The following is a 23142-nucleotide window of genomic DNA, read 5'->3' on the forward strand; positions in this document are numbered from 1 at the left end:
GTTCCTCCCTAAACTATGGCCGCAGCCTGTCCTCTTTGTTCTGCCCTCCCTGCTCCAGGACACCGCTGTGGTCCCTCTGGCAGGTGACTTTGGATATGGTCGCATACCTCTTGAGATTATTCCCATCTTCAAAGAGTTCCCCACTACCTCAGGATGGAGTTCAGACTCTGTTAACAGGACATGCAAGGCCCTGCTTGACCCGGCTTCTGCCTCCCCACCAGCTTGACCTTGGGCTACACTCCCCTGACCGCCCAAATCCCCAGCCGTATGACGTGATCACCTTTCTTCTCTGTGCCTTTGCACATGCCCCGCCCTGAACGTTTCCACATGCTTTCCTGTTCTGTGGGCTTTTAACACTCTGGTCCAGGCACCGTATTCTGGAGGGCCTGTTCTCTCCTCCCAGCAGTGCCCTCCCTGTACCCTCACCCAACCTGAGCCTGGTTAGGGCTCCTCTCTGTATATCGGCTACACCTGTACGTACCTTTGTTGCCTGTCATTTACTATGCTGTGCTGTCATCTTTTATTTTATCATCTTTTATCAACCCCTGGACAGTGAGCTGCCTGAGGGACAGTCCTTCATCCCAGTCCCATGGGCCACAGCCTCTGGCTCACGGTAGAAGGATGGGTCCATGTTCGAGTGAATGAATATGTGAAAACTGCTTTGCATTTTGCCACTGAGAAAAGCATCTCAAAGTAATGCATGCGTTTTTCCCTTTTAGGCCAGTTTTGTTGCATCTGGAAACAGGACAGATATTTCCTTGGATGATCCAAATTTCTGGCAAAAGTGGGCTAAGAAGGCGGAATTGGATATCGATGCCTTAAATGGGAGGGTGAGTGAGAGGCCCCTTCACAGTCTGCCTGATCTCCCCCAGGGGTTGCTTTTTCAGAAGTTTCCAATGTATCTGCTGTCTTTCAGAACAACCTGGTTATTGACACTCCAAGAGTGAGGAAGCAAACCAGGCTGTACAGTGCAGTGAAGGAGGATGAGCTGATGGAATTTTCAGACCTGGAGAGCGATTCTGAAGAGAAGCCCAGCACGAAGCCACGGCGGCCGCAGGACAGGTCCCAGGGCTATGCCAGGAGCGAGTGCTTCCGAGTAGAGAAGAACCTGCTTGTCTACGGGTGAGTCAGGCTCATGTGAGAGATGGACTTTCATTCGAAAAATAGTTAGAATTCCAGGTGGCGGAGGAAAACCCTATTTGTGTTTGGATTTCTGTGACTCCCCGTAGCAAATGCCTTTGACGCAACCCGGGCAGGCCTGGGGCCTCTTGGTTAAAGAGCTGAAAGCCGTGCAGATCCTCACGGATTCGAAGGGGGTTTGCCCCTTAAGGAATTGTGTCACATCCACATTGACTTGCTAATCATTAATAACTCAGAGCAAAGTCTCAGAATAACAACCTCTTTTCCTAGTGTACCTTCACATAAAGTTTACCACTATGGTAATCTTTCATTATTTTTCCATTATAAAAACTTGTTAAAGGCAATCGTCTCAACTTGTATAGCTCTTCCAAGTCATCTGCAACATAAATGGCGGTCATTTCAACTCTCTGAATGGGTCGTGTTTCTCCTCCTGGACCACAAGATCCACATCTGACCCATGTCTGACCCTGTGGCGCCCACACAGGGCTCTGAAAGGCAGGTGCTCGGCGTGCATCTGGATTCGTAAATACGCCTGCTCTGGCACGTGGCGGGACTGCCGGCGAATGCCGCTCAAGTGAAAAAGCTGCCGCCAAAACGGTATTTCTAGAGATCTGGCGACATCTGCTCTGTGATTTTTTTTCTTCCGATGGCTCATCATTAGTTTCAGAAGAAACACAAACATCCTGCCAACGTGGCAGACAGGGCTCCTACCTGGCCCTTGTCTGTCTCGTGGGTCCTTTCCGCGGGCACCCCGGGCTGCTGTTGGGACAGAGGCTTCTTCTCCTGCCGTGTGCGCTGCTCCCTCTGTTTCCACATGCAGCCCTGCCCGCCCACCATCTCCTGCCCTTGACCTCTGAGCAGGCATCACCTCAGCACCTGCCCCAGAGGGTCTCCCTGCACTTGCTGTCACACTCGGCATGTCAGGTGATAGCCTCTCCTGCTGGAGCCCTGGTGAAGGGCTCCGCGAGGACCAGGGCTCCCTCTTCGTGTCCTCGGGGCAGAGTGCAGGGCCCGTAGGCACGGTGAGCGCTGGGTCAGTGGCTGCTTATGCAGTAAAGGAGGTTCCGCTGCAGCCGGTCCTGTGTCTCGGCAGCTGGGTCACCTCTCATCGTCATCTCTGCAAGCCGGGCATTCTTTCCTGGCCACCCCTAGCTACCGAGCCCTTTGCTGCTTCCCCTGCTTCCATGTTTCACCCTAATGATCAAAGTTGAGAATGTTGCTGCTCACTTTAGAGACAGAACATGAGTAACTGCTGAAGCTGAGCAGTATGCTCAGGACATCTGTCTTTCAGTAACGCCCTTCCCGCCTCCCATGGGCATCAGGTGTGTTGGACACCTACCACCTGCAGGGCACTGCTAGGACAGGGCCGTGAGCAGGTGGTTACGGCGCCCCCCCCCCCCACCCCGGGGGCAGGTGGGCAGGCAGGTGAACCAGCAGAAAGGGCAGTAAACTGGTAAAGCTGCACAGGTGCTCACATGCCAGTGGGGCAGAGGCACGTCCTCTCTAAGATGCAGCTTGGGGCTGTCTGCCCACTGTGGGGGGTGGGGAATCAAAGGAGGTGCGTGAATGGGTACGTCGTCGGGCAGGGAGGAGGAGACAGTTCCCAGCAGAAAGAGCCGTGTGTCCGAAGGCGATTTGAGGAACTGGGGAAACTTCTCTGAAGCTGGGAGGACCAGGCGGGGCAGAGGCGGGGCCGCGGGGCGAACTGTGCCCCTCGCGTGGAGGCTGGTTCCTGCCCTGAGCGCCTGGAACCCGGGGAGGGCACGCTCACGCAGCGTCAGCCTGTGCACTGCACGCGTAGGTCTGTCCACGGTCCTCTCTCCCCCCGTTTCACACAAGGACCTAGGAGCGCTCTTATACTTGGTACCTAGCACCCCTGTCTCAAAGGGAGACCTTTCATGGCCTCTCATTAATTATCAGGGCGTCCCTTGGAGGTGAATAGATGCAGCTGCACCTTTAGCCGCGTGCATCCCTGATTTGGGGGTAGTCATTCCCGTCACCTTCCGTCTCAAACGGTGGGTCAGCTTCGCAAAGTACGAACCATGCCCACGTGAAGTGGAGCGGGGGGTTTCCAGGTCTCAGCTGGGAAGGGCTGTGTCAGCCCCTGCCCGGTGGCGCAGTGAACACGCGGCCGGGTGGTAACGGCACCCTGGATTGCCTCACGATAACCTGATGTCATATGTCGCTAGTTTTGACCCAGGCTCTCCTAACACTGCCACCTGACCATGAAACCAAAGCCGCACGTCTAAACCCAGAGGCACCGTCTGCATGTGAATGTTTGCTTTGCAGCTGGGGGCGCTGGACAGACATCCTTTCCCATGGCCGCTACAAGCGTCCGCTCAGCGAGCAGGACGTGGAAACCATCTGCAGGACTATCCTCGTGTACTGCCTCAACCACTACCGGGGGGACGAGAACATCAAGAGCTTCATCTGGGATCTGATCACGCCCACGGCCGATGGCCAGACGCGAGCCCTGGTCAACCATTCCGGTGGGTCGGCGTCGCGCCTCGTGCGGTGGGGTCCCAGGGAGCTGTCGGGGACGCTCGAGACGTGTCCCGGACCCCGTGTGTCCCTGCCTTGCACGGAGATTCCTGACCCTGACGCCATAACCGGGGTCGTGGAGAGCTTCTGTTGCTATGGTTATCATGACTACTCTGCTTGTAGGTTTATCAGCCCCGGTGCCCAGGGGGCGGAAGGGCAAAAAGGTGAAAGCCCAGAGCTCGCATCCAGTGGTGCAGGACGCTGACTGGCTGGCCGGCTGCAACCCAGATGCCCTGTTCCAGGAGGACAGCTATAAGAAGCACCTGAAGCACCACTGCAACAAGTACGTCAGGGAGGGTGGTCGTGGGGAGCTGGCAACCCTGCTTCTTAAACATGCATGTGTTTAAGTAGATGTATATGCTAGATATATATCAGTGAGGCTATTATGTCATATTTACTGTGTTGGTACAACCTTACTGTTTTTCTTGAAACATGATGCCAAGTCACGTGGCAGCCTGCCTTCAGGCAACTGAGTTTTTTTTTGTTTTTTTGGGTGGTAAAAGATGCATGACACAGTTTTACTATTTTAACTATTTGCAAGTGAACAACTCACTGGGAATGATCATACTCAGATTGCTGTGTCCTCATCACCACTGTCTATACCCAAAATCTTTTTGTTGACCTTAATACGAACTCTGTACCTATTAAATGATTTCTCCCCCCTGAAGCCCCTGGCAACCACACCATTCTACCTTCTGTCTCTGTGAATTTGCCTATTCTAGGTACCTCATAAGTGGAATCGTATAATATTTGCCTTGCCGTATCTGGTTTATTTTACTTAGCCCAGTGTTTTCAGGGTTCATCCGTGTTGTAGCTTGTGCCAGATTTTCGTTCCTTTTTATGGCTGAGCCGTATTCCGTTGTACGTATAGACCACATTTGTTCATCCACCCATCCATCCATCAGTGGGCACTTGGGTTGGCTGATACCTTTTGACTGTTGTGAATGATGCTGCTGTGGACGTTGTGGATAACTGAGTTTTCACCGACGTGTATTAGAGGATTATGGTTAACTTCATATGATCCCGCCTTCAACTGACTGCTTTCAGTCGAGCAACGGCGGAGCTCACGTGGTATTTTTTGCTTCATGATGCCTCAGTTACTGGGTCCTTTCTTCTTACCTCTGAGCTTAGAATCACATTCCTTATCTTTACTTCCAGAACCTGATTATATATAATTGAAGGATACTAGGTCTGAATTCCTTTCCTCGCTTGGAGCTCTGTGAGCTGCCGACACATGACACCAGCGTCCACATGTGTTGATTCCTTCCGTCCCCTGAGCGTGCATGTGCGGTATCCGGGCTCAGGCAGCGCTACCGCCGCACAGCTCTCCCCTTCCTGGCTTTGGGCGACCTGGGGCAAGCTCCTTGACCTCTCAAAGACCCACTTTCTGTATTCGTCAAATAGAGCTTAAATAAATGTCTATCTCTCTTAGACATCGTAGCAGCAAAAGTCTGAGCACCTAATACTGGCAGCACGCCAAGCGCTTCCTAGGGATTATGTGTTTTGAGTTGTCTAAGATAAGTCGTGCTCTTTCATCCCCATTTACCTGGAAAGGAGACCAAGTTTCGGGTGCTTAAGGTCCCTCGGCTAGTTAAGGGGCAGCGAGCACCTTTGCTTCCGAGCAGCCCTGCCCATCTCGGAACCCTGCCTCCCCTCAGGGTTGTCGAAAACCTCAGTGAAATAATTCCTGGAGAACATCTGCTACTCCTGGGTCGCACTGACTTGTGGTTCTCGTCCCTTTTTAAATGCAGTGGTGCCTTCAGGGACTCGCTTTGATCATCATTGCTGGATTTTGACCGACAAAATTTTTCCCTTCTGAGTCTTCAAAACCGTTACCTCAAACCCTTTTGGCACCTCAGAAACTGCTGTTACTGCCATAGCATAATGGTTCTCCCTAAAGTCCTGCCCTGCCCAGAGCTATTAGAAAACTTCTGTTTCTTTGTGGTTTATGTGAACTTGGGGTCCATAACCTTCCGAACTCTGGATTCAGACAAACTGTAAGTGAAGGGGTTTAGTGTGGGAACAACGGCTCCTCTTCCCGGACCCCAGTGTCATGGTGGCGGTTTTTAATTCCCCACTTTGATGTCAGTAACAGACTTCTGCAGGGTACGCGGCCCAGTTAGTACGTGAGATGTAACTAGTGTTCTTCACATCTTCCCCTGGGTCTCAGGAGAAGAATCGGCAGTGCCTCTTCCATCTCCTCTCTGGGATGAGCAGTCAGAGAGAAAATGAGACCCAAATTGAGGGACCTCCTGGAAAACAGCTGGCCAGTCCTCTTCAAAAGTTTCAAGAGACAGGGCTTCCCTGCTGGCGCAGTGGTTGAGAGTCCGCCTGCCGATGCAGGGCACACGGGTTCGTGCCCCGGTCCGGGAAGATCCCACATGCCGTGGAGCGGCTGGGCCCGTGAACCATGGCCGCTGAGCCTGTGCATCTGGAGCCTGTGCTCCGCAACGGGAGAGGCCACAGCAGTGAGAGGCCCGCGTACCGCAAAAAAAAAAAAAAAAGTTTCAAGAGACAAAGACAGGATCTGTCTCAAGTTGAAGGAGACGAAAAGGGGGTAGGACAGTTCAGTGCACACGTGCTCCCGGCCTTGATGCTGGTCCAGAAAACGGGCACCAGTGGGATAGCCGCTGAAATGAGAATGAGGTCTGGGGACTTGTTAGGAGTCCTGTCTGTCTGACTCACCACGTGCAAGCTCCTTAGGGTCAGAGGCCACCTCCCATCACCCCGTTATCCTGCCAGGCCACTCAGCTTGCCAGTGCATTGGTTTGAATTTTTTCCTCTAGAAGAAAGGTGACATTCACAGTTCATTCGTAAAAGTCTCCACAAAACCAAAATTCCTCACGAGGTAGAAAACTTTGTCTTCTACCGAAGGGAGAGAAACCGTCAGGATCACTGCTGCCGCACCGAGTTTTGGTGAATAAAAGAGGATCCAGCTAAAGGTGGAGGGCGTCCCCTTGCCAGGCATCCTCTGTAAGGAGACGTGGTGTGCAGTTCCTTCTTGTGCAGCCATGGGGCCTGCACTGTCACTTCTCTTCTGCTGGTTCAGTACGGCACAGCCAATGTTTAATCTTATCAAAAGAAAGAAGTCTTAAAAAATAAAAACGAATTATCCAGAAAGGCCGCTTACTTTGGAGTGCATTCAGGTATTTACAGCCTCACGCTTTGCCCGCTGAGAACCCAGGTTGGCCAGGAGCAGCCTGTTGGTGGAGAGGAAGGCGGGTCACGGGGTATCTGTGTGTGATTGGGAGTGGCCTGTCGTGGTGAAGCTGCCCCTAGTTGTCATTTTGATATTTTCAATGACAAGTGCCACGTCCCTAGAGACATTAAGAAGTGATGGAGTCAGAAGGCCTAATTCTGAGTGGTCCATGCTCAAGGTGACCCTGTGACCTTGGATATGTCACTTGTCCTCTGTTGGCCTCAGTTTTCATGTTTGTGAAAATGGAAATTGTGACTTGCTCCACTTTGTCATAGAGTTATTGTAAGGATCAAATGAGCTAGTGTTAGTCAGTGTGATACATGGGTTGTAAAGTGTTCTGCAAGTGTATGATGGGATTATCCAGCTAGGGGAGTAGCACTTGGTGTTATCTACTCATGGCCAAGGAGGTAGTCTTCAGATATGAGTCCTGAGTGCACAGTGGGGCTGTCCAGCAGGAGATGCTAGACTTGGAGTAGACAGGCCTTGGGGACTTACCAGGGGGGCATTATTGAAAGAATTAGGTGTACGCCATTGAGGAAATCCAAGTGAGATCAAAAATCTGGTTCCTAGAATTCCATGAGTTTTTAAAAACTGATTCCTTGAAGATGACTAGAAACTTCAGTGAACTGGACACATTTTAATCTCCTTTGTGATGTTTTATTATTACTTGTTAAGCTATAACTTAGGCTTCCAGGTAATATAAGCTAGAAGGAATAAAAACCGGTTACTGTTCCTTAAGGGGGAAACGTAAGGATCCACTGCCACCACCATCTTCCTTTCTCAGAAGCAAAGTTGTATACTCTGAAAAACCTGACGTTCCATATTGAGGGTTTATGGTAAGGTAGTAAAACCAGATTTTATATCTCGTTTATTCCTACAACTTCTGATGTGCTTCCAAAAATGGTATTAAGGCAGCAGCTGAGGAAGTTTTACGAGATAATGAAGCAGAACAGTTACTGAAAGCCATCTGCTCTGTTGTTTACAAACTCGCTTCGATACTTCAGAGGCAGCGGTGGGCTACGTGTCTAAACTTCACAAGCTGCACTAGGTAGACTCCACGAAGTGTGCCCGGGCCGGGCTGAGCTCTGGCCCTCTCTGTGCAGGGGGAGCGGTTGCCAGGCAGGCCTGCTGGAAGCTAGCAGAAAGCACCACACAGAGGTGATTATGTGCCACCATCTGTCACGCTTCAAGCCTACCATACAGCATGGCTAATCAGCCTTGGCAGGATGATGGATGAACAGCAGCAGCTGCCAGGAGCCGCTGTTGGCAAACAGTCCCGAAGTTAAGAACTTCTCCCCCCCGCCCCCGCCCCCGTCTTCCTCTCCAGGGTCCTGCTGCGTGTCCGCATGCTGTACTACCTGAGACAAGAAGTGATAGGAGACCAGGCGGAGAAGATCCTAGAGGGCGCCGACTCAAGGTTGGTGTGAGCCCACGTTCGCCCCGTTCCCCTCGGCGATGAGCCGGGCGGTCAGAACAGAGCGCGGGGCGCGCCTCGAACCTCCGTCAGCCGTCAGTGGCGCCTCTCCCTTTTTGCATCTCAAGAGCAGTTGTTTGCCCTACCAGCCTGGGGACGTGATGAGAATCGGGAAAAGCCTGTTCGTATGTATGTGTGGATGTACGAAAAGGTGTGAACTAAACGACCGGTGTTCCGAGCTGACCTTTAAAAAATGGGGCCCTGCGTGGTAAAGTTCACCTCTGGTCCTGCTAGGACGTACGTGGCCGACTTCTGCCCTTTCTTTTAACCTTTGCTCACGCCGCCCCCAGCCCCACCTCACGATGCTCAGGTGCTTGTGGGAAGGGGGCGCGGGTTGCGTTCGTCCCTTGGCGTTCTTTTTTAATACTGGGATTTGTTTTAAATATCACGTAAATGGTTGTCTTTGTAGTGAAGCTGATGTGTGGATACCTGAGCCTTTCCACGCGGAAGTCCCCACAGATTGGTGGGATAAGGAAGCTGATAAGTCCCTCCTGATTGGAGTGTTCAAGCACGGTAAGGGGCGTCTCTGTTGGACCACATCTTGACCGTGTGGCTTTGTCTGTATTTAGAGCTCTTTGCATTCTCTTTCCAAAGTCATAATATTAATGAGGATAGTTCCAGAGGACTCTTGGCGTCTACCATTTCCTGTACTAAAAATCTAATATGAACTGTAAATATCAGATGCTGTTTTTGAATGTTTGTTGAGTATTTGAGAAGAAAACATTTCTTTCTTGGCTGTAAATAAAACCCAAGCCATATTTGTTTTAATAATAGCCAAGTTGTCCTATAGCTGTCCCTAAACTTTGCTTCCAGCCTGGCTCCCCTTGCGGGCTCTGCCAGCCCGTGTCAAAGTGGACGGTGGGCTTAACCTCTGCTATTAATCTGTACAAGTGCCTCCTGGGCTTTGTTCCAAGCAATATTTCACAAATGTCAGTGCCGAGAACTCGTGGCTCCCCTGAGTGGGATGCAGCCTTGTTAACTTTGAAAGGCTGGGGATGCAGAACTGGCATGATATATACAGTGAACGATTCCTGATTATAATCCCGAGTCTCTGGAGGGCGTGGAGGTATTCTCAGCAGCCCAGCCTGACGAAAGGGGAGAATGATGGCTTATAAAACCTTTCATGATTACGGTTTGGCTTGCGGCTCTAGAGCAGTTAGGAGCGGGGTGTGGTGGCGCACATCCTAATTGAATTGTGCTGTCCTGCCTCTGTACCACAGCCGTGTTCTGTGAGCTCAGCCTAAAAATCACCTTCCCGCAGTGCACTGCTGGGATCTGCCATCTTCCATCTAGTCAACTTGGGCAGTCAGAAAGCAAATTGCAGTCTGAAAACCATAGAGGGAACAGTGTCATCTTACTGACACGCATCATCCTAAACCTAATAAGACAGGTTCGCTGGCCTGACGTAGACAGGGATGTTTCAGCCGGCGGTGCACGTTCCTGCAGGACTGAAGCCGTTCCCGGGGAAGGTGGGGTGGACCCCTGCAGAGGTCACAGAAGAACATTACGAAGCCTTTTAATGCCAAGCAAAATGAGATCCTGGGGACGGTCGGGTCAGACACCTTCCCAGGCACCTTGCAGTTATTCTGAACCCGTTTTTCCATTAGTATTTGCAGTCGTTCTGATAACATCCCTGAAACGTAACCTGGCCCCCTCCTCCCCCTCCAAATCTGCCCGGGGATAAGGGTTCCGTAGAACAGGCTACTGCAGCCTGGTTCGTTTAAAGCCAACATACAATGATCATCTCAGTCGAGAGCCACGGGTGGGGTGGCCGTGCTCGTGATTCTGTGAGTGACGGGCCTTCGTTGTTTCCGTGTGTGTCCTCTGTGGGCCGGTGGGACGGCACAGGGTACGAGAAGTACAATTCCATGCGAGCTGACCCCGCGCTGTGCTTCCTGGAACGAGTTGGTATGCCCGATGCCAAGGCCATCGCTGCCGAGCAGAGAGGAACAGACATGCTAGCAGATGGCGGTGATGGGTAAGAAGGACATTTTAAAATTTTAATAAACTTTATGTCAGTGTCACATCTACTGGCAGGGTTCAGTTCTTACACGGCACTGTGCATTACATTGCATCTGATTTGGACTTAAGTGATGTTTACCAGTGTAGTCTGTTTATATATCATCATGACTATTTAAACACAATATATGATCTAGATAATCTGCAACTTGTCTTGTCTTTTCCAAATGATGACAACCCCCCGCCCCTCAACGCGCGCACGCGCACGCACACGCACACAAACACACACACACACACACACACACACACACACACACACACACACCCTACCCCTCATGGCTGCACGCTTTGAATACCGACAGGGTCGCTTTGGATGTCAGACGCAGAATTCAAAGTAGCATCAGGCAGGTTGTTACTCTTTCCCAGGCTCCCTTCAGTCTCTTGCTAACCAGTGTGATTTAAACATTTTTATAAATTTTATATAGGGGAGAATTTGATAGAGAAGATGAAGACCCAGAATATAAACCAACCAGAACGCCGTTCAAGGATGAAATAGATGTAAGAACTTGAGTACATTGACTTTTACGGCACCAGTAAAATATTGTATGCTCATATAAGACTTGTTAAACTTTATAGATAACGGCCTTTTCTTTAAAAGATAAAAGCAAAATAAAACCCCAAATTAAAATAATTTCTCTTTCTCGCTTTGCTTTTGAGGAATTTGCAAATTCTCCTCCAGAAGATAAGGAAGAACCCATGGAAATACGCGGCCCAGGTAGGACTCCCTGAAAGCCGGGGGGAGCAGGGCTGAAGAGTGGGGTGCAGGCCTTGCCTTGCGGCTGGACTGCTGCCGCTTCACCACGGCGGCGTCTTCAAGTGCCGCTTCATCTATGCTGACTCACCTCTTTTGTGAAGAATTCTAATGCCTGTTTATTCTCGGTTTTTCATTCTGTTGAATTGCTTTGATAAAATAACTATTTTTTGGATTAAGATAATTTACATATTTATGTTTCAAATCAGGTGGTGAAAACTTTTAAGCATCTTTAGAAACACAGCTCTTAAAAACAGGGCATTTGTTAAGTATCTGCCCGCTTATTGAGACACTACTACCCTTTTTTCCTAATGTAAGATCATTGGCTAACAATCATGTGATTGTTTTTTACGTTCAAGATTATCACATTACGGGAGAGCACCCTTATCACGTAGTCTGTGGCACAAAGTATGTTTCTTTATGGAGGATTGACGTATGACCTTGGTTTTTTCCCCCTAAGGAGCTGAGAAAGAAATGGTTTACAAGTTCCACACTAACATCACTCCTTATTTATATTTTAAAAGCCAGAGCACTACGATGCCCTTCCCGAGCTGCCATTTGAATGTTAGCGAGTCATCTCGTTTTGCTGGGAAACCTCTGTGTATGGCGAGGTTATGGCTGCACATTCAGAAATCTTCTCTTCGATTCCCCAGGCAAGCACAGCGAGGGCGGCGCTGAGTTAGGCCAGCTGTACTGGCCCAATACCTCGACCCTGACCACCCGTCTGCGCAGGCTCATTACCGCCTATCAGCGCAGCTATAAAAGGCAGCAGATGAGGCAGGAGGCCCTGATGAAGACCGACCGGCGGAGACGGCGGCCCCGGGAGGAAGTGCGGGCCCTGGAAGCTGAAAGGGAGGCTATAATATCGGAGAAACGGCAGAAGTGAGTTTCCGAGGGTTTACCAGCGCCTGGTACCTTGCCCTCCCCTCTGTTCTTCTGCACCCGCGGGAGGCAGACATCGCAGGCAAGATAACCGCCGTCAAAGCGCACCCCCCCCCCCCCGAAAGAGACAAGCCCTGTGAATTAAGTTCAGGGCAAACGAGGAAAAGCAGTAATAAACGTGAAGCCTTTTTACGCAGCCCAAGTCCGGCTAACGTCTCCTTTCTGACAGGTGGACGAGACGGGAAGAGGCGGACTTTTACCGCGTGGTGTCCACGTTTGGGGTTATTTTTGACCCGGCGAAACAGCAATTCGACTGGAACCAATTCCGAGCCTTTGCCAGGCTTGACAAGAAGTCCGATGAGAGTCTGGAGAAGTACTTCAGCTGCTTCGTGGCCATGTGCCGGCGGGTGTGTCGCGTGCCCGCCAAACCAGATGGCGGTAGGTTCGCCGGGCACGGAACAGCGGGGCGTGGGAGGGGCGGGCGCCCTCGGGTGACACGCGCTCCCCCTGCCGCAGAGCCGCCCGACCTGCCCTCGGCGATCGAGCCCATCACGGAGGAGCGCGCCTCGCGCACCCTGTACCGCATCGAGCTGCTGCGGAAGATCCGCGAGCAGGTGCTGCGCCACCCGCAGCTGGCCGAGCGGCTCCGGCTCTGCCAGCCCAGCCTGGACCTGCCCGAGTGGTGGGAGTGCGGCAGGCACGACCGGGACCTGCTGGTGGGCGCCGCCAAGCACGGGGTCAGCCGCACGGACTACCACATCCTCAACGACCCCGAGCTCTCCTTCCTGGACGCGCACAAAACCTTCGCCCAGACCCGAGGGGCGGCCGGCGCCCCGGCCCTGAGCGCGCTGGCCCTGGGTTTTGGCCAGACGCCCGCCGCCGCCGCCACCGCCGCCCCCACCGCCGCCCCGGGCCAGGAGGAGAAGGCGGGAGGGGCGGAGGCCAAGGCCGGGGAGGCGGGGGAGGCCGAGGCAGAGGAGGAGGAGGCCGAGGGCGGCGGGAAGGACCGGAAGCAGGACCGCGAGGCCGAGGCCGAACCCGGCGCTGGGAAGAGCGATCCGAGAGGGGCGGAGGTCGGTGCGGACATGGGGCCCAAGTCCATTTCAGAAAAGGGTTCCGAGGAGGACGAAGAGGAAAAGCTGGAGGACGATGACAAGTCGGAAGAGTCTTCCCAGCCCGAAGGTAACTCCTGGCCCTTCAGGCCTCTCCTGATCCCATCCCCGCAGGTGTCTTCCTGTCATGTGACCGGTGCTCTTTTTTTTTTCCGGTCGTTTTAAAGGTAATGAGCGTACATTTCTTTCTGTGAAGGAATAGTGTCAGGTTATGCCTAGATGTATGTTTTGCTCTGATGCGATGTGTAAGCATGCTATTTCGAACGACTTAACTTCCCAGGAGGAGGGTTTTACAGACACTAACAATTTTAAAACAAATGATGCTTTATTTTTCATTCCGAAGTAAAGGGTGGGAGTAGAATCTGGGAAGAACCAGTTCTCTTCCTAAGTCCCAGGTAGGTTGCCGTACCTGCCACGAAGGAAAAATGAAGCGCCGCGTTGTACTTTTCTGCCGGAGCTGCGGCTCGGATCTGTGGCCAACGCATTAATCCTTTTCCTGGTGGAGGAACAGAGGCTCTGCTGGGTCAGAGGCTTGGCTGTCGATTCAGCCGCCTGTGAGACTTGTTCGCAGGATGCCTGACGACTAGTGAGACGTAACGTCCCTAAGCCTCTACTTCCTCATCTGTAAAACAGGAATGACACCATCTACGTGAAAGGGCCCTTGCAAGCTTTAAGCGACAAGACTTGTAACGTGCCTGATACCATTGTAGCCGCAGTAGGTACTCGATAAAATGGAGCTCATCAGCATTCAGATATTAAATCATGTCTTTTCTACACTCCCTTTTCAGCAATATGCTGGTTGTGAGCGATGCACATTAACTCATTTCTCAGCAGGAACTGTCTCGAGAGGGAAGAATTTTGATGAAGAGAGCAATGCTTCCATGAGCACTGCTAGGGATGAGACCCGAGACGGATTCTACATGGAGGATGGAGATCCGTCCGTAGCTCAGCTCCTTCATGAAAGAACGTTTGCCTTCTCGTTTTGGCCTAAGGTCGGTGGGGTTTTGTTGTTGTTGTTGTTTTGGTGACCAAAAAAGAATAGGGTGGAGGAAATCATTCTTGCTTGATTTTTCAACTAATTTTAAGGTAAACTCTGACACAGTGTATGAAGATTGTAGATTTTTCTTGTGTTTTTAAAAGAATGATCTGGGAAAGCCCAAAGAAAAAATTCTGTGGGATAACTTTTTTAATAGGATAGGAAAGGTGCCAGGAAGCAAAGCGAATAAGAAAAAAGAACTGTTCATAAGGATCTTTGCTTCCTCGCGGTGTTTTAGATTATTTGTCTAGTGCCGTCTATGGATTATTGTTTCAAAAGACTCACCCATCTGACAAAATAAAATGTGTGAACCTTTTTTAAAAAGAATTTTTTATTGTGGTAAAAAACACATACCATGAAATTTACAATTTTGACTGTTTTTAAGTGTGCAGTTGGGTAGAGTTAAATATTTTCAGGTTGTTGTAAAAGAGACCCCCAGGACTTTTTTTATCTTGCAGGACTGAAACTCCTTCCCCGGAGATCAACTCCCCTGCCCCACTGCCCCTAGACAACTACTATTCTACTTTCTGTTTCTGTGAACTTGACTCCTTTAGCTTAGATACCTCATATAAGTGGAATCATACAGTACTAGCTCTTTTATGACTGGTTTATTTCACTTAGTGTAATGTCCTCAAGGTCCATCTGTGTCAAAGCATGTAACAGGATTTCCTTCTGTTTTAAGGCTGAATAATGTTCTGTCGTGTGTATATACCACATTTTCTTTATCCATTCATCCATCATTGGGACCTTTGGGTACCTTCCTCCTCTTGGCTTATTATGGTGCTACTGTAAATGTGAATGGACTGATGTCTCTTTGAGACCCTGCTTTCATTTCTTTTGGAAACATACCCATAAGTGGTATTGCTGGATCATGTGATGGTTCTATTTTTAATTTTGGGGGGAACCTCTGTACTGTTTTCCATAGCCGTTGTACCATTCTGTAATCCCGATGGAACCTGTGTGTACTTTAAAACTGTGTGTTTTGGGGTTTTTTTAAATCCTGAAGCAGAACTTCCAGATTTAAGACAACTTCATACATTTGGAACCCTGTAATCTTCTGAACTGGGGAGAGGGTGGGCGTTGACCCATTTGCTCGAATACGTTATGAGATAATTCCAAATGTAGTTATCTATAACCCAAAAGCAAAGTAGAAATGACTTTTTTGGCTAACTGGCATAATTTCATAATAAATCCCTATGTAATTTGGGCCTGTTTCTCAGGGTGGAGAGATAATCATCCTAATCACCATAACAGGGCTGTGTCTGGTTTAAACAAACAACACAGAAAAGGCTGCCTTCGACTCCTCCCCAGGCTGCTCTCCCATAGTATTAATTGTGGAAGAAACAATGTGAAATTTTTAACTGAAGAGTGTACTATCGGAGACATTTCTTTTTTCCTCTGTATGCTCCCTTATTTCCCCTGTTTTGCTAGTCTGCCTTATTGAGTTGAGAAGGCAGCTTCCCAGGTAAGCCGAAAGGTCTACAGTGGCAGGCTTTTAATCTATGGAAACTGGGTCTGAGAGCTGTAATTAGACATTTTTAAAGGACACGCTTCAATGAAACTTGAAGTGATAATAGGTGGGAGATGCAAATTGACGCTCATTAGGTGTTCCTAGGTTGGTGCCCATTCGTAATGCTGAACTTTATTAATAGTGACGCTAATGATGTCCCACTTCCTGGGACAGGCTGCAGTCCAGCCTGGGGACTGAAGCACCAGAGCGTCGAGAAGCTGACTGCAGGCTTCCATTGTCACCTGCTGACGTGCACCAACAATCTTTAGCCTACACAACAGTTACTCGTAAAACATGGGGACATTTTAGAGGTGGTGGTTATGTAACATTCTCTCGTTTGTGTGATTCATTGTGCGTAATTGAAAAATGCTGAGTCTTATGTGTTGCGGTCACCTTCAGGCCTCACACCAGAGTAAAGTGGTTCTGGTGGGTTTGGTTTATTTCCACGCTTGTTTGCTTTTTGTTTACTTTTGCTTTTCACTCGCCCGTCTGCTTTTAAGCCTTTTCTGCTCTTCAGCGTCTCAGTGGATATATTTATCCCGTAATTTTCACCAGGTCTTTGTTACAGTTTCGTGTGACTTCTCTTCCCCCTCCAGGATCGAGTAATGATAAACCGATTAGACAACATCTGTGAAGCAGTGTTGAAAGGCAAATGGCCGGTAAATAGGCGCCAGGTGTTTGATTTCCAGGGCCTCATCCCCGGCTACACGCCCCCCACTGCCGACAGTCCCCTGCAGAAGAGGAGCCTGGCCGAGCTCTCCATGGTGGGCCAGGCGAGCATCAGCGGCAGCGAGGACCTCACCGCTTCCCCTCAGTTGTCCAAGGTCAGTTAGAGCGCTTTGCTGGTGCCGCTTAAAGATAAGCTCCCTTGACTCCGTTTGGAAGCTCGTGTTCACTGGTCCTGCTGAGAACTAAGGAGGCGGCTGTTTCCTCAGCTCCGTGCAGCAGCCTCGGATGTTTAATTCCTTAAGCTTCCCGTTCCCGCTTTCCGCGAGCCGGCCCGTGCAGCAGGTGCAGTTTTGGCTCACTCTTGTGTCGGGATTTCTCAACAGGAAGACGCCCTCAACCTCTCCGTCCCTCGCCAGAGGAGGAGAAGGAGGAGGAAGATCGAAATCGAGGCCGAAAGAGCTGCTAAGCGGCGAAACCTCATGGAGATGGTTGCCCAGCTGCGGGGGAATCAGGTGGTCTCGGAAAACGGACAGGAGAAAGTTGTCGATTTATCAAAGGCCTCGAGAGAGGCGGCAAGCTCTACCTCAAATTTTTCATCTCTTACTTCAAAGTTTATCTTGCCTAATGTCTCGGCGCCCATGTCTGATGCCTTTAAGACTCAAATGGAGCTGCTCCAGGCAGGCCTGTCCCGCACGCCCGCCAGGCATCTGCTCAACGGCTCCCTCGTGGACGGAGAGCCTCCCATGAAGAGGAGGCGGGGAAGGAGGAAAAACGTGGAGGGCCTCGACCTGCTGTTCATGAGCCACAAACGGACGTCATTGAGTGCAGTAAGTCCAGGGGCTGGCTCCCCCCGCGTGCCCGCGCCGGCGGCCCGGGTCCCGGCTCTGCTGCCCGCTCTGGGGCACGCGCCCCTCGGTGACGCGGCGCGAAAGCCGGCCCCTTCCGCTAAAGAAGCAGTCGCGATGGACAGAGTCGTGGTTCTGAGCCGGAAAGCTGTGTTGAGCGTTGACGCAGATCACTCGGCCTGAACCACGGGTAGCTTGAGGATTTATTCTGCCCAAGATCCTAATATATTGATCACTCTCGGAAGACTAGCCCAAAACAAAAACACGTTCTTCTGAGCCTGTAATCGTTAGCTCCGAACCCTCGAGGTGGAAAAAGCTTCTGCTGTTAAAAGTATCCATCTGTTTGGGGCCTGGCATTTATTAGATTCGTTCAGTTTCAGACTTAAGATTTTTGTTCGCATGCAAAGCTAGTGATTGCAAATTCTCTTGCCTCCAGAAGCAGATATTTAAAAAATCTCAGCTGAATTGAGACCTGTGCTAGTTTAGGTTTGCAAGAAATATGTGTGTCAGTGGATTTTGTCATTTTCTTCTTCAATTCAAAGGAAATGAGTGCAGTGTAATCAAAATAACTCTCTTCCTTAATCCGCTTCAACCACTCACCTAAAAAAGTGCCGCCCAACTAACGATGAGGTTTTACCCCCGAGAACCCGATTACACGAAGTCTTTTTAAAGCGCTGAAATTGGTGCAAGGTACTCTAAGCCTTTGGATTTGAAACCCGAATCAGCACAGAGGTGCTGGAGCTCCTGCCCAAGGAGATGGGATGCCGGCGGCCGGCCCATCCCCTGGGCGGCGGGACACAGTTTGGGAAACACCGAGGGGAGACGTTTGTTTCAATATGTTTTTCCTTATTTCATTCCTATTATTATTTCCCCATTTTTTATTTCTTGAATTTAGAGGAAACTTAGTAAAAGAGTAGGGAAGGCGTGGTCAAGTTAGAGTCTCGAAGTGACAAAATAGCCTTCACTGAAACTTGCCCCCTAGTGGGGTCTGATTAAACCAGAAGCATCCGGGTGGTTAAAAGATAATTTTCAAAACTCACTACAAATGTACCAGGGGTAGTAATGGTCATTTTTGTTGATCATCTGACTACTTCTAGAATCTTGAAAAATACACCTCACAGTGGATCAGCTGTGATTGTTTTTTCCCTAAGTTAAAACGCCATTTCTAGGTGTGTGGTCCCCAAAGTGGCATCGCCAGCCATTAGCTTCCTGCTGGGAACCGCCCTGATACTTTGATAGGTTTTGTTCACTGAACAAACATCAAGAAATCGGGGAGTTTCTGCAGCTCGCACACGGGCGGCTTCATTTACTGTCTTTCAATTTGAATCTCACGTTTGTCTGTGGACCCAGCGTCAGGGATTAACAGTCAGCGCGACCAAGTGCTCCTTCCCATTGTAGTTATACACCCTATATTAAACTTACGGCTGACTTTATTCGTTCACATATTTTAAGCTGTCCCTAGGCATTTGTTTTTTTCCCTTAGCAGTGTGGCTCAAAACTCCTAACAGATGTTAAGAGAATGTATTTTAATTTTTTTTTTTTAACTCCTAACTGTTGGAATTTGGGGATTCCTCATTTGGTATTTTAGAGGGTTATGTGCGTGCACATAAGATACAAGGAGAATGCTGATTGGTCTGTAAATAAACTGAGTAGTGAAGAGGTATAGAGGTCGGCAAGGTTACTTGTGTGGAACAAGACAGATCCCAAAATCTTGTGTTGTGTTAGCATTCAGACTGGAGACCACTGTGCAGCCGTGAAAAGTAAGTAAGTTGTGAGAGCCAACCCCGCCCTGTGCCAGGCGTGGGGATGCGAAGAATAAAGGCCCGACGGGTGCTTGCACCAGAGAACTCAGTGTATAAGATGGGTGACAGATAAATAACAACATATCACTGTTGTGAGAAGTCCCTGGGGTACTTTGAAAACCCAAAGGAAGAATGGGACTGGAGGAGGTGGATGTGGAGAGAAACAGATGGGGAAGTTTCCCTGGAGTTGGTCATACCTTGGTGAAAGTTTGAAGGTTGTATGGGGGTAAGTCATTTGAAAAGAGGGGGTGGGGAGAGCATGTGCAAAGGGACTGAGGCCAGAGAGAGCCTGTTGTGTCTGGTGAACTGAAAGTTACCGGCCAGGGAATTTGGTGAGGAGGCAGCTTTGGCAGAGATGACCTTGGCGACAAGGTAGGCTGCAAATCACGGAGGGCTGTGATTGCTATGCTAAAGAACTTGGATTTTATCCTGAAGGTGATGCGGGTTCACTTATCAAAATAGCTTAAACAGGGGAGTGATGTAACATGATTTTTGAGCAGAGTGGAGGTTGGATTAAAGAAGGGTGGAACTAGAATCAGGTGGACCGTTTAGGAGTAATGCAGTGATACAGGTGGTCAGTGACGGAGACCTGAACCGAAGCGGGAACAGTAGGGATGGACAGATGGGCCTCACTGAAGATGTCTGCAGGTTGAAATAACGGAGTTTGAGGACCAGTGGCTGGGCGATGGTAGAGTCTCAACTCTAACTCAACTCCAGTTAGCATTGATCTTTCCAGTGTTGCCACACACGCCTAATATGAACTATTGTACTACTGACAAAAGTGTGCTGATCACAGAGTGCCACAGAGCTAGGTATAAACTGGCTTTGGGAACATTCCTTTAATTATAATTTCTTTAATGATGCTATCCAGGGATCCCCAAAAGAGATTGAGAGGCTGCCTTTCATATATATCGGGCTCAGGCTCCACTGCCTGTGTCATGCTCCTAGCGGCTTGCCTAAGATCTCAGACATGGAGCGGTGATGGACTGTGAATTTTCTACCCCATTACTAATGCTACAGTGTGAAGAATGATACACATCTCCTCATTTAATAGCTGTTCCCAAACTGCCGTTGTTTCAAGTAACTTTTTTCCCTTTATGATCAGAGACCCATTATGCTAGGCTGGCGTCTCCTCGGGCTAGGATGTTGTCAGGATCTCTCTCTTCATGTGAGAATTCCGACCACTGTCAACTTTCTGCAGGAGGATGCTGAGGTGACCAAAGCTTTTGAAGAAGATATAGAGACCCCACCTACAAGAAACATTCCTTCTCCTGGACAGCTGGACCCAGACACGCGGATCCCTGTTATAAATCTCGAAGATGGGACTAGGCTGGTGGGGGAAGAAGCTCCTAAAAATAAGGACTTAGTCGAGTGGCTGAAGCTGCATCCCGCTTACACTGTTGATATGCCAAGTTACGTACCAGTGAGTATCACAGAGTGTAGGGTTGGGAGGATTCTTGCTCAGTCAGTCCATTTCCTTCTCCCGTGCGACGGAGAAGTCCCTGGTCCCTCTGCCTTTCACTTGACTGTCTCGTCATCTCGGACGTTTCCCAGCTTTTGTCATTGTATATTCTACATTAGAGAAACTAGCTTCAGGTCTGTTGTACGTGAAGGGCAGCCTTGTACTGATTTGAAGATGCCTAGTGTGCATTTCCTTGCCTTTTCCTTCTCCCACCAAATAGATGTGGGTTTTTTTCTGCTACTCTTCACATGGCGTGGTTTCCAGGGGGGACTCGTTATTGGGAAGACACTCCCCAACGTGCTCTAATTGGTCTCTGGACTGGGTCTGCCCAGCACAGAATATTAGGAAGCTGTTACTGCAGAGATCTGAGCCGCTAACACAGCCCAAGACTTTTTAGCTTCTTTCTTAAACAACTAACACTCATGCCGTTTATTAAACATGAGACAGGATCTCCGGATGATTTGTCACTTAAACTGCTTGCGAGCTAGTTGTGCAGATGTCTTACGTCCTATAACTTATGTGATTGAATTTTTTTTTTTTTTTGCGGTACGCGGGCCTCTCACTGCTGTGGTCTCTCCCGTTGCGGAGCACAGGCTCCGGACGCGCAGGCTCAGCGGCCATGGCTCACGGGCCCAGCCGCTCCGCGGCATGTGGGATCTTCCCGGACCGGGGCACGAACCCGTGTCCCCTGCATCGGCAGGCGGACTCTCAGCCACTGCGCCACCAGGGAAGCCCTGAATTTTTGAAAACTTAAGCGTAGGAGTTTACATTTTATCTTGTTGAGTTCCTGCCACTCAGAATGTACCCTCCTGCAAAGGCTCTTTTATCCCTTGGGTTGTTTCTCCTCATGTACAGTCGCATGTCGTAGATGTGAGATCACCTCTGTATCCACTCAAGTCTCTGAGTAGAGATCAGCAAAGGTACCAGAGAAAGTTTCCTTTTCAAATACCATGACTTGGTTAAACATTTGAAGAAAAGATTTTAAGCAGGTTATTGAGAGATAAAAGGAAAAGCATGTTCTCCGCTTCTAAGTTTGTTCCTTAAGTAAAGGAAAAAGAGAATAGTCTTTCCTTTCAAAGGAAACTATGGTTTCTAATAATTAAAATGATTCTTGAAACTTCCATAGTAATTGAAAATGGCTTGACTGTTCTGTTTGTCATTTATATAGGAAAGAATAAGTACTAAGTAGAATTTTACTAAATATGTTTTTTGTTTTTGTTTTTTTGCAGAAGAATGCAGATGTGCTGTTTTCCTCATTTCAGAAACCGAAACAGAAACGACACAGATGTCGAAACCCTAATAAATTGGATATAAACACTTTGACAGGAGAAGAAAGGGTGCCTGTTGTCAATAAACGAAATGGGAAGAAGGTAAACATTGGGAAAGGGAATTGATCTCTATGTGATTTCTTCTCCCAGAAAGAAGTGTTTTATTCTGACATCTTTTATAGGGGAAAAGAATTATGTTTCTTCCAGAATACATGTGTATTTATATGATCTGTGTATGTATATGTGTAGATATACAGATGGGAGGGGGAGAGGGAAGACTTTGTCTGTTTCTAAATCATTTTCCAAACGCCTCTCCCTAGATGGGTGGAGCTATGGCGCCTCCCATGAAGGATCTACCCCGGTGGCTGGAAGAAAACCCCGAGTTTGCAGTTGCCCCAGACTGGACCGATATAGTCAAGCAGTCTGTAAGTACAGACTCCGCCTTTCTGTCCAGAAAGGTATCTGTACAAAACTGTTTTCCTGAATTTTTCTTTATTTTCTGTGGGCCATTAATTATTCAATGATAACTTATTCTTGGCTTAAAAGAGTTGACATAATGCATCATTTTCATACATCATTAATACATCATCATTCCTTGTATCAATATGTCATTAATCCACCAAGGTGGATTAATTTGACAGCTCTGATTTAAAGGGATTGTGTAGAAATATACATTCACAGTCTTAGAGGCAGACTTGCTCCAGGGAGGAATGCCCCAGGTAAACGTGGCTAACAGCATCTGTGGAATGGAATTTATGGTGGTTGAGATCCTTAAGATTAACTGTGATTTCTGATTTTAAAATAAACAAATGAAAAAATACAGCAGTTCTGCCTAAGCATTAATTTCACTGTTTCTTTTTTAAATTAACGTGTTTAAACGTCTTGATTTTTTTTTTTTTGGTCTATTTTTCTTTTGGTATACAGTTCTATCAGTCTTCACACATGGATGGTTTCTTGACCGGCCACCATAATCAGAATACAGACAGTTCTGTGACTCGCCCAAATTCCTTTGTAGTATTCTCTGTCCCCACCCCTAGCCCAGGGCAACCGCTCGCTGATCTGTTCTCCATCCCTAGAGGTTTTGTCTTTTTGAGGATGTCACCTAAACAGAAGCATAAATCACGTACCCTTTTTGAGACGGCTTCCTTCACTCATCATACTGAGATTCATCCAAGTGGTTACATGTGTCACAGGTTTTGCTGCTGATCAGGCTCCTGTGTGTGGATGTACCCCTGGGTGTGGTTACCCATCACCCATGGAAGGACGTCTGGGCTATTTTCAGACTTTGACAACTATGAGTAGAACTGCTATAAACATTCACGTACAGGTTTTTGTGTGAACATGAGTTTTTGTTTCTCCAGGGTAGATACTAAAATATAACTTTAATTAAATTTTCCATCGTTTTCCACTTCCTTCTGATGTGCTATTTCTC

The 23142-nt window shown here is 49.0% G+C and overlaps 1 protein-coding gene across 4 annotated transcripts in view; it reads left to right on the plus strand.

Annotated features, from left to right (window-relative positions):
* CHD7 (chromodomain helicase DNA binding protein 7) overlaps positions 1-23142 on the plus strand; it is a 179032-nt gene that overhangs the window by 153692 nt on the left and 2198 nt on the right. For 2 of the 4 annotated variants that reach the window (XM_019925278.3, XM_033843055.2), the window contains 17 exons: positions 720-830; positions 917-1122; positions 3430-3629; positions 3805-3964; positions 8208-8297; positions 8764-8867; positions 10203-10332; positions 10799-10871; positions 11031-11088; positions 11778-12006; positions 12236-13188; positions 13950-14110; positions 16261-16488; positions 16717-17160; positions 20182-20403; positions 21672-21812; positions 22031-22135. In XM_019925278.3, coding sequence (XP_019780837.1) covers positions 720-830; positions 917-1122; positions 3430-3629; positions 3805-3964; positions 8208-8297; positions 8764-8867; positions 10203-10332; positions 10799-10871; positions 11031-11088; positions 11778-12006; positions 12236-13188; positions 13950-14110; positions 16261-16488; positions 16717-17160; positions 20182-20403; positions 21672-21812; positions 22031-22135 — 3615 coding nt within the window. The remainder of the gene's footprint in view (positions 1-719; positions 831-916; positions 1123-3429; positions 3630-3804; positions 3965-8207; positions 8298-8763; positions 8868-10202; positions 10333-10798; positions 10872-11030; positions 11089-11777; positions 12007-12235; positions 13189-13949; positions 14111-16260; positions 16489-16716; positions 17161-20181; positions 20404-21671; positions 21813-22030; positions 22136-23142) is intronic. The other 2 variants (XM_073794419.1, XM_019925279.3) reach the window with 2 other exon arrangements.

This window comes from Tursiops truncatus, chromosome 17, assembly GCF_011762595.2.
Source record: "Tursiops truncatus isolate mTurTru1 chromosome 17, mTurTru1.mat.Y, whole genome shotgun sequence".
NCBI classification, from domain to species: domain Eukaryota; kingdom Metazoa; phylum Chordata; class Mammalia; order Artiodactyla; family Delphinidae; genus Tursiops; species Tursiops truncatus.